The sequence below is a fragment of the Panthera tigris genome, chromosome C1, assembly GCF_018350195.1.
Source record: "Panthera tigris isolate Pti1 chromosome C1, P.tigris_Pti1_mat1.1, whole genome shotgun sequence".
NCBI classification, from domain to species: domain Eukaryota; kingdom Metazoa; phylum Chordata; class Mammalia; order Carnivora; family Felidae; genus Panthera; species Panthera tigris.
Genome location: NC_056667.1, coordinates 73,142,501 through 73,154,326, shown reverse-complemented (window position 1 = coordinate 73,154,326; position 11,826 = coordinate 73,142,501). Strand labels below are relative to the sequence as shown.

Sequence of the window (11,826 nt, the reverse complement as noted above, 5' to 3'; positions counted from 1 at the left end):
ATTCTCATCAAACCCAACCAACCAACTGCCTAACCCCGTTTTGTTTTGAAAAATAATGTCACAAATCTGTCCAGAGCTGGATAAAATGTACAGTAATGAGTTCATTAACATGCCATCTGCATGCAAAACAAGGGGATTCCAGAGGCAGAATCCTTTGGTGGGCCTGTTGGAAATCAAATTCTGGGCTAAAAAAAAAATATAAAGTACAACTTAGGGAGAAAAATACTACAGTTACACCTTTGCTTGGCTTATAGCAAAGACTGTCTGGCTTTCAAGAGTAACAAAGCCAGCCAGAATCTTTTCCCTGCTTTTTAAAAAAAAAATTCTAAAACACATTTTACTACTTAAAGAGGGTAAAAAAAAAAAAAAAAAAATTGCTTACAGCATGAGGTAACTGATGGAGTCGGTGAATTACACCCATCCCCAGGAAGAAAGACCTAGCTAAAAGCCTCAGTGTCAGAAATCCATTTAGGATTGCCTGTCCTTTGAAAATCAAGCCTGTTTATCTGCCTGATTCACTCAGTAACAAATCAAAAAACTCAAACCTGCCCCCTCCATCTCTTCCAGGCCCCACTGTTCCACTTCACTCAGAGAAGGGAAGGATTAGGTTTCCACGGGCTGTCGCTTTAACAAACCAGAGGCAATGTTTCTCGCCACAGTGGTACCCCAAACTTCATCAAGAACATTGGAGTCTGCTTTCATTCTGTTGCAATTTTCATTTCACCTCGGCTCTCCCTGACACACCTGTGAAGTGTCACCAAATGCTGTATCGCATCAACTTAAAAACTGCCAACGCTGCTAATGTCTGAAACCTCCTGATGTCACAGCCTTGCCCAGGCCCGCAGTACACAAAAACATAGCTTGAGTTTCACCACGCACAGTAACAGCATCCTGTATGTGTAGGGAAGAGGTTCTCGGTGGTGGCGGTGAAATAAGACAAACAAACCATATAAATGGGGTGGTGAGGGTGTTTGGGGAGCCCGCTCAGCCTTCTTCCCAATCTGCAGCCAGATACTCCAGCCTCTTGATCCTCCCTTGAAGAGCGATTTATGTAAGTATTCCTTCCATTCTCCCTACTCCCTTTTTTCTCGTGATAGAAATTTCCCCATAGCCTAGAATTTAAGAGAAAATACTTTATCTACTATAAATTCTATAAACATCTATGCCCACTTCCTGCCAACAACAAAAGAAAACAACACCAACAAAAAAAAAAACCTATCTGATAAACACCATGCAGGCTACTGCTTGCACTAGTTATGAATCTCTGGGTATGGAAGGCACTTGCTGAAAACCTGGAATGTACGTATGGTGGTTTTCAGTCTTACGATAGACAGTAGCGTACCGACGCGGTTGAGTGCATGGGTCTTGCAGCCTCGCTATGTGGTGCAAATCCTGCCTATGCCTCGGTGACGGTACCAGACTCAATGTAGTGATTTTATGAGCGTGGGTCATAACATACACATAACAAATACATAGTATCTTGTTCTTTGCAATCAATATTCTGTAGTTTCGAATCTATTGTGTGCTGGTCTGCGCATATTTCTCAGGTCCTTACAGGATGTATGTACATTCATCCATGTCCAATGAGAAGGGTAATTTAGTCCTCAGACTGGAAAAAACATATATTGGCTAACCTAAGTCTCATTTTGCACACAGCAGAATAAAAGATTAAAAGAAAGCCTGCAGAGTCACTGGGCTGAGATACTCTATGAAATAACATATAGACACTATGGGCTTTGAGAACAGGTACTTTGGCACCAAAATGCACTAGTCAGGAACCTGAGCCAAAAAAAAAAAAAAGTTTTTTTTTTTTTGCTTAGCCATTAGATTAACATCAAAATAACTTTATTATCTTGAGTAGAATTTTTTATTTCATTAAATTGAGCAGAAATTTTTCCTTAGCTATTTTTTCTCTTTGTAATGAAGGCAGCTTGGATTTAATGGTGTGTGATAGTAATTTATTTACAAATTTTGATATCTTTTTGGATCCTAGCAATTAATGGGAAAATAGTACAGCCAACAAAATTTTAAAACTCAGCTCAGAATCATATCTGGATGTAATTAAAGGTATAATCTGTTCCATTTGAATACTTCAGTGCTCTCCTATCTTAAAACAACACATATGAATAGCAGTTTTCACGATATAGCTATCTGCTTTGCACATCATGCTAGAACGTGTAAAAATTTTCTATAAAAATTGTTGTGTGTGTATATTACCTCTTTTATACTTATAGAAGTATGCGTTACTTTATAGAACTGAACCCATTGACCTGTTACTTGCCACAAATATTATCTGCAGACTTAAGACCTAGTTCATCCAAACATGTTAAACATTTACAAATCTGTATAGGACACAGTTAGATAGAGTCATCCATTTTGCTTTCCAGACTAATGTGATTACTAAAGCCTAGCTCTTTTTCCTCAGGAACAACTTGTAGGCAGAGTTGTTACCAATGATACTTAATTACTCATCATGAAGTAGTTGAGATTTGTCAAAACTGAAAAGAAATTTCTTTTAAAAAGAGTGAGGCTAAAAAATGTAGGCAATCTAACTGAGTTGGCATTCCAGGTTGGATACAGATAAAATGCGATAGATACTTCAGTTTTTTAAGGGAGGACAGAAACCTAGTTACGGCTCATAGAATAATCTGCATCATTGTTGCAGCCTAACAATTTATAAAGAAATTGTACCAAATGGTACCAGTGGTCAAACAGCAGCTCTGGCAACTTTGGGCCTTAATGATAGTGCTCAGCCATATTGGAGTCTGAGGCATAAGGAAAGGGAATACCGATCCTGCCTTTATTTAAAATTCTGATGTTTTGTTCACCATAGATGTTTTTGCATTAATTTTATATTTACAAAATGTTGCACTATAACATTATCCTGATTACTGATTTTCTGGCACTCCCTTAAATTTTGCAGCAAAGAGTGCATTCACTTCACTCTCGTCCTGGCCCTGCTTACAAAGTCACCTCCCTGAAACTCCACGACCCCATCTGTAAAAACGAGGCAATAATCATCAAGATTACTGTAAGGACTGAGATGACGTGTGTAAGAACTTGTTAATCGTACATGTGAACATGTAAATACATTTACAAAGCACTATACAACTCCAAGATGAAGTTATTATATTATACAATCTATTTAAAGATGTAAGGTTTATGGAAAGCAGAAGTCCCATGATTGATGACAAAAATCTATCCCAGGCCTTAGAGGGATATGCGGTATTTAAGACACGCCCATCGCTACCTAACCTTACTTAAATAAAGAAAAAGGTACACAATTACAGCCCAAGCAATTTCCTTTCCAGTTTTCATAATTAATCTTCATTTGTAAATTCAGTCTGTCTTCAGATTTTCTCTTTTCAGTTCCTAAAAGCATTCAGTTCAACGCAAATGAAAAATTAATTTAGGAAGAAACTGTTTTCCTCTTAAAAAAATAAAATCACAGCTCAAACAACACAGGTGAAAGCCTACGAATAGATGCACCACATATGAAAATTATTTTTGAAAAAGTTGAGGACGTAAACCTTTTGATTCAAGGTAGGGGGATCTTTCTAGGCCCAAGGAAGGTGAGATGCCTCCTGTTCTCGTGAACTAATGATTGTTTCCAAGCTGGTTAGAATTCAGTGCTAATTGCATTTTAAAACACCACCTCTGATATCCTTTCCTCTCTCAGGATCTTACATCAATGTTTTGCATTTTCAATAAAACCTTTTGCGCTTCACCTTTTTTACTCAACAAATCCCGAACTTTGGATCAGCTGGAAGAATTTGGTTCAGAGGCTTTCCTTTCCCCAGCAGGTTTCGATCTGGTGGTGGGGATGCTAACACCTGGGAAAGGCTGTCTTGCCCCCGTTTCTGAGGGGAGAGAGACGACTAAAATAGGTATTTTGGTGGCTAAACTCAGGCTTGCCCATTCTAACACAGTCATTAAACAACTTTCTAGTGTCATTCAAAGAACTTATAACAGAATCAATTGATTTTCATCCTCTGCTTTATTAGTTGTGATTTAGGAGATAGAATGGCCCTGTTTACACAGCTGTAACATGTCAGGACCTGTAGTACATTATTGGCTCGAGGCCTCCGAGTTACAGTCCATTCTCAGCAGAATCAATCTGAACTCGCAAAACATTCCCTCTAGGAAACATGCACATATCTACTAGCATAAAGCACTTCTTGTACAACTGGAAATAGTATTCACTTGAGGTAAGTTGCAAGTTCACCTTCCAAAAATCAGCCCTGACTTGTCATTGCTCTCAGCATGTTCACGATGGGAGCAGAGGGCTACAAATGCCTCTTAACTAGATACCCAACATGGGTGAATGTGTTACACTTTGCTGCTAGTCAGGGCTCAGACTCTCCAAGTGGGAGTTGCTGGCTGTTTAACATGCGTTCAGAGCATTGCCAATCTAAAATGGCTGCTCAGTAATACTTTAATTGCAGTTTCATGGAAACAAATTGCTATTTAACTGCAATAAGCATTTCTGTGACTTGGCTGGACTGACAATAGGTGAGCCTTAGTAACAAAGTGACAACTAACATCAACTTGCAAAGGCTCTGTGTTTCCAACAGTCTCTCAAAGGGAGTCATAGGTGCACTAGCACCCAGGAGGTAATTCACAGGTGAAGGAGTCTTTGGACAACCTCTTCTCTCTTTAAATACAACTATTTAGGTTTCAGGGAAACTCTTTATTAGTGCCTTGATATATAGCTCTTGGACTCACTGTTGTAGAATTTATTGGCCCTAAGAAAATATTTTATATAAATAGTAGTACACATTAGAATCTTACTCTATTGACATTTAAAGCCATTTAATTTAAGAGCTTCATTCTAGATGATTAGTTGTTTCAAATATCTGTTAATAAGAGCAAAAGAAAGAACTTAAATACAGTTAATAGTAAGAGGATGACAATTTCACAGGCTTCATTTTGGTGTGACAGTTTTCTCATTTTATATTTTATAAGACACTACAGTCCATGTTAAACTATTTCCTAATAAATCATGAAGAGCTGGAAATAGTTCCTTGTGGCAAACGATTTGGTTTAGAAAAGCTTCATCCGGGCTCTCCTGCCTTTCGGGGTGTGTAAATCTAACTAGACAGATAGGTTAAAAATATATATAAAAAAAAAAAACAATAATAAAAAAAATAAAAAAAACATTAAACCCTTTCAGAGGACAATCTTTTTACAAAATTGTTTCATTAGCAAGAGTGACAATTTGCATGATTGAGACATTTATATGTATCATAAACATTTTTTTTTAATCAGGAGTTCAGCAGGGCTCAGTAACATTTGCTTTTATTTAATTGCACTTGCTTGTAGGGATTGGGGGCCATCTTGCTCTATGATGTGGTTAATATTAAATAAGTCCTTTCAAAAGAATGGAGCACATCTCACTAACATCGCAAATGCAATGGATGAAAGGTGAACAAGCTCGTGGATTTTTTTTTTTTTTTTTTTTTTTTTTTTTTTGTTCTAAGCCATGTTGGGGTTGGGGGAGGAACACAATCACCATTCACATCAGAATAAACCTGAGTGTTTTTAGGAGCTTTCTATCCACACAGAGCATCCCCATTAGAGCCGGGTTTTATTGTTTGAAATGCCTCTGGTTTCAAGAAAGTGTTTTACCTAAAGCAAGACTACTACTTAAATATGTTCTATTGTATATTCATAGCTCCATTAGTCCTTCTCCAATTTAGCACATCAAAGAGAAGGCTTCATCACTTGCATGTGGATTATGCTAACATGAGTGACATTTGTAATCTTATAGGTCTGCAACTTAAGAAATGCTTTTAGAAGCTCGTTATTAAATATGCAGCAGTGCTTGAGGAACCAGCCATATAATAGTTCATTTAAAGTCTTTAATGACCTGAGCCCTCCACATCACCAAATGCCACACTGTATTACTTACTAAAAGTTATTAACTATCCCCTTTGAATTTCTGCACTATATGGGACATGAGTGCTTAGGCCAAAAAGAATAGAGGGGATGCTGGTATTCTTATTAACACTCCCCCTTTCTATGCTGAAGAGTCCACATTCCTTTAAAGCAGCTTAAAGGGGGGGGGGGGGGAATGTAAGAACCAGAACTAGTCCCTAGAAATTCCCCCAGGATTTAACTCAAACAGATACTGTTACGTCTGTGATTTTGTTCATTTTTTTTCTTGCATTTTCTTTTCATAAAGCTCTAATAGAACTATTCACTTTAACTCTCTACCTTTAAATTCTCCTACAGGAGGTTCACAGGAGCTTTGCAGGTGGAGCAACTGATTTTTCCTCCTGGCCTGCAGTCTTTGAAAGCAGAAGATCCCAAAGGGAAACTGACTGCTGGTTGAAATGTACTGAACTGGACCTCTCTATGTAACCTGTTCTGAGAGGTCTACGTTGGGAGCTTTTTGGGAACAAGAGAAAATAAAACAAATGCCATTTTTAGAAAGAATATTTCAAGTAGCCTTATAAACACACCTGGTTTTTTTACGAACCTGTGATACAAACTGTACTGGAGATCTGCTTGCAAACCTGGCACAGCAGCCTCTTTGGTCTTTCCTAACACTGACCATGGGCCACCAAGTCCTTGGCCTACGCACGCTTTCCACAGGGCGCCACTGGGGTGCTGGGTCTGCTGCCCAGAACTAGCAACTAAATATCTCAAGATTACTACTAAGTGAAATCGAAATCCTACCCCAAACATATGGAAAGGCAGAGCGAGGAGCGTAAGAGCAAAACAAAATAAACAAATCATACAGCAGACCACAGGAGTCTAAAAGCTCACCAGGAAACGGTGGCTCCACCCACTGACGTCGGCTGTCAGAGAGCTCTGGGTCCCTAACGACTAAGGAAACTTCAAAATGCGTACAGGTATGGCTTAGAAATGCTATTTCCTTCAAAAGCTATAAACTTGGTTAAGAGAACAAGACGGTTAGGCCACATTCTTTAGCATGCTTTTCGCCAATACCCAAGGCTTTCCTATTGAGAAAAATGAATCAACGGAATAGCTGAAGAATCAAACAAATATTTATATATAAACACAAAAGATTCACTGTGATATAGGAGAAGTGTAATGAAGTGCTTAAGTTACCAGAATATTCTGAACTTATAAAAAGGACTCCGTTAAAACATTGCTTTGTAGCCCTGCCAAAAATGGCATGGTTAAGTAATTTGAAAAAAACCTTATTGGCCCAGAGCTAAATAAACACACACACCACACCTCCCTTGACCCTTAAGATTTAGAGTGAAGTTGGTATCAAACAAACAAACAAAAACTACTAAATTTTTCCAAAATACAACAAAGAGAAAGAGCAGTGTTTAAATCCAAACTCCATCGAATATTTTTTCTTTTAAGTTTTTATTATTTAAATACACCATACTAGAGCAAATGTCTCTGAAAATATCACAAATAAAAGATTTTTTTCTTCATTCAGCAAATTAGAAGTAGGGGGAAATTTCTACACAGTAGCTGCTATGAGCCTGATTTTTTTTCCAATTTTTTTCTTTTTTTTTTTTTTTTTTCATTCTTTTTTTCTTTTCTTTGCCATGGAAGTAGCAACATTAGGACAAGAACACTTACATGCATACATACATTGTATTTTACAGAGATACAATAAAAGTGTTTGTGATAGAATATCACAAAAGCCACATCTCTTTCCTTTATCTCATGTTCAGTTTTGATTGAAACACATTTCCTTACAACACTTAAATATACAAAGAGCAAATAGAATGTTGTTAAGGTAAAACACAGGGTACAAACTCTGGCCAGTGCCCTGCTAATTGTTAATGAGGGTAGAAAGCAGATTTGAATGCTTCTTTTAATTAGCTTCATTAGTCATTTCCCTCCTCCCAAGCTCCCTCCCCCCCCAAAGATGTCCTCCGGTGGATCTTTTTTCATTTTCTCTACAGTCTCCCCATTAGCCCAGGTTCATGGAGTCCTTAATGTTCATATTCAGTCATTTTAATACACCAATAAATGCGGGAAGGGCAGTCAAGACTAAAGAAGGTGCAATGGCATGGAGCTGGCACTGGTGCTAGCTACAAAGGTGACCTGTCTACTGAAGACACATGGGATCCACCTGTGATGAACAAAGTCTGAGATGAAGGCACGCATTCTGCATTACTCTGACCTTTTAGCAGACCTGCAAGAAATAAAAACGGGCATCTTAGCTAAAATGCTAAATTTGAGATATTAAACTCAAACATGACTGCTTTTGTCTTCTCTGCATTCACTAATCTTCTTTTATTAGATTACTTTCCAACTGTGACTTGATGGAGGCTTTCTACGCTACTTACTCCGGCAGTGAAGAGCTAAAGCATAACGTTTTCTGCAGTTTCACTAGCAGAGAAAATGAGACAATAAACGGACTTTCGGAAAGTTTCTGGTATAAAGTTCTACAATGAATTGCTTAACCCTCTTAAAAGCAACTTTCTTTCTGAAAAGAATGAATTGCAACATCTTGCCTCAGTAATAGTCTCTTAAATGCACCTTCGGAGCCCAGTCCTCCCCAAGGAAGTTTTGGGCTAATGTGCTCAACCGCAGGACCTTTGGCAAGGTTACTTTGTGCCTCAGTTTCCTCATGGTTAAAGTGGGGATAATAAGGCTGTTACAAGGATTACATCATACGTATGGGGCACTTTCAACAGTGCCTGGCACGTAATAAAAGCTAAACAAACACTGGTAATTATTATTCTGATATCCTCATATGATGTCTATTCATCCATGTCCTTCTCAACCTAAAAGTATGTGTTTGTACACGTGGGTGTATATAGCTATGTATACAGACAGATACAGATATAGGTTAGGTGTATATATATATATATATATATATATACACATATCTACATATGTATACACACACACACACACACATATGCACATACCATACAAATATTCAGATACTACTTCTCCCTTAGTATTTCCTATCTGCTATGTCACTTACTATTACATAAATATTGTAAATACATGAATCAAACATGTAATGTGTTAATGACTTATGCTCAATTAAAAAACATAGTTCAATGGAAGTCTAACTTTAACGTCTAAGTTAGAAATGATAATCCACGCGGTCGTCAAATACAATCTGTTTGCAATTACCAAAATGAAATAATATATATTAGGTTTTTATGGTTTTTAAATGACATTTCGAGCTTCCCAGGAAGTTCTTGTTTCACCCTTTCCCTAACTTACTAAAAGCCTGAAGTCTATTAGGAACTGCAACCCCCCACTTCCAAGCTAATTAAAGTGGTGGAGGCTTAATTCCCCAGAGTGGAAGCTCAGTGTGAGAAAGGTAATTTGTCTGTCCAGAACAAAGATGCAGCAGCAGCCAGCGAGCATATTTAATAAATGAGCATCAAATGTCCTCTACGATGGACACACACAACACCAATTATGTAACTACGGGGACTACGAAGTGATATGTAAGCTAGAACACTTGCTAAATTTTCTTCCAACTAAAGAGACGTGAGCTTTTATTTTACTGAAAAGCACTGATAATTCTAGATGGAACCACCACTCTTGAGTGGAAGAAAGAATTCCAAAGCAGGCAAAAATTAGCAAAAAAAAAAAAAAAGAGAGAGAGAGAGAAAGAAAAAAAAAAAATCAGCCACAATTTTGGATTGTATTTACAGAAGTCTCTAGAAGGCAATGTTTTCCTGAGGATAACCAAGCCTCCTTTAAATGGTAAAGGCTGTAAAATGTTGGTAGATCCTGAACACTAGTGGTCTGAGATTTCAGTCAAGACCCTGTAAGATTTATAAGCTTAAAATCATTTTTCTTAGAATATACCAAAGCCAATGATGCAGAACAACAACTTAAACTACACATCCCCGACACTGGCAACAAATTTCAGGAAAATAAAAGTTTAAAGGGACCAGCTGATGGGGACCTATACTTTCTATACAATTAGCTGCCTTTAAAGAAGGGGTGTATAAGTAATCAACTCATTACTTTTCAGCCAGAGGATGCTTGGGTATATTTATTATGCATCATGCACTAAAAACGTAATTGGTTCTGCGAATAGAAGGAAAACGGCCAAAATTAATGTCCAATTTTCCCTACCAAAAACATAGAGAATGAGGAGAGAGAAGAAAATAATAAAATGGAGCAGTTTGTCATTTCTCCCTATCTCCTCTCCTCCAGAAAAGAAACACCACAGGGTTTGGGAAAATAATTTTAAAGCATTCTCTAGGTCCAAAAAGCAGTTTATGTTCCACCAGGAAGTGTGTTTTCATTACCTCTTTCCCCCTTGCCCTCTCATTAATATCTCCCTGGACCACGTTCAGCTTGCCCAAAACCTTTATTTACAAAAACCGCCTTGTGAATTGACTGTGCTCATGGTGAGCTGAGCACCGAGGGCGAATATGTGAGACATTTATGCCAACAGGGAAATGTTCTTAATTAACATCATCCCCAAAACACAGCTTCTTACCTATGTCTGACAAGAACATATCCTTAAGTTATACTTCCCTATGCCTTTTAAGAGCTATTAATTTTTGAAGGCCACCACCTGTCTATTTGGCTTCCAACATTAAGGAAACATGTACCAGTTGGTTCCTACTGGTGCCCTACTACATCCTGTGACCCAAAATGAACATCTTCCCTCTCCCATCCTGCAAAAGGTGTGGTAAACAGAAGACTGATCTACAAGGCACAACACATACCATCTTGTAAACACGTCCGCCAAGTGTCTCTCCAGCCTTCCTCCCTAGCACCTCTGAATTTACGTCACCTTGCACCCGATAGGACAGTACCGTGAGATCTTGCTTGTATTTCCTACGTGCCCTTTGCACTACATTTTCCATCTTGTCTCCACATCCCTGAATTCTCACGATGCATGCTGGTTTAGTTGCAACAATCATTTTTTCTACTTAAGTCAGGGAAAGAAATGGTATAAAACCAGCAACAAACTTAGGATGTAATCTGCAGAAAAACTAGACTTTTTACATGGGAGGGGGTGGGGAAGAGATCAACCATGTTCTTCCTAGCACATTTCTTCCTTTTTTTTAAAACTTTTTTTGGCCCTCAAGTATGACTGTAAATGGCTTTGCCTCTAAATTGAAAGGGGTATCTCAAAATATTTACGTGACTTATCCATCGTTCTTAACTCTGCCCTATAGATTCACTTCATTACAATTCAAACCATAAAAATCTAAGTATTTATATGGACTGGCATTCCTTAAAGAGGCTTGAAATGCCTCATCAATGGTGACTGGTTAATTTGAAATAAGAAATTAAGCTTCTATTTTTAAAACAGTATTCTAGGTAGCTTTCCATATCAGTAAGTCAAAAAAAAAGTGTTCAGATTCTCATGTATTAACATTTACTTAATAAAGAAACAGAAAATACATTTAAACTTATCCCATAAATTTGAGTAAGGGAAAATGATAAAAATCACCACTAAAATACGGCAGTATAATTTTAAACGGTTAAAAGTTTTCAAATATTAGTCATTTTCCCCACACACAGCATTAAGAAATGCATTACAGAAGACAAAGAAGCCTAATATTTTTTCCTGAGACTTTTGAAGCTTGCTAAATTCCTATTTGCAGATAAATGTTGTTTTTTTTGTGATCCTTACAACAGACATTAATGAAGTTCCTATTGTAAATCCATAAAGAATTACCAAGTGAAGTGTGCACTTTTTGTTTCAATGCAATAACTCAGTGCTGTGTGATTGCCTGGGTTAATGATGAAAAAGTCAAACATACTATCAGAGCTGATGGAAAAATCTATCACCAATCTGAAATTAAAATTCATCTGTGGTCAATAAGATTTAATATCCATGCAAGTGGCGCTGTAAAGAGTAAATGAATCAATGTCATCAATACATAATCAGTA

General features: G+C 37.6%; 1 protein-coding gene across 2 annotated transcripts in view; it reads right to left on the bottom strand.

The window, feature by feature from the left end:
* Positions 1 to 7,325: 7,325 nt before the first annotated feature.
* LMO4 (LIM domain only 4) overlaps positions 7,326 to 11,826 on the bottom strand; it is a 16,825-nt gene continuing 12,324 nt past the window's right edge. For both annotated transcript variants that reach the window (XM_042997766.1, XM_042997767.1), the window contains exon 5: positions 7,326 to 8,128. In XM_042997766.1, coding sequence (XP_042853700.1) covers positions 8,120 to 8,128 — 9 coding nt within the window. In that variant the 3' untranslated portion in view covers positions 7,326 to 8,119. The remainder of the gene's footprint in view (positions 8,129 to 11,826) is intronic.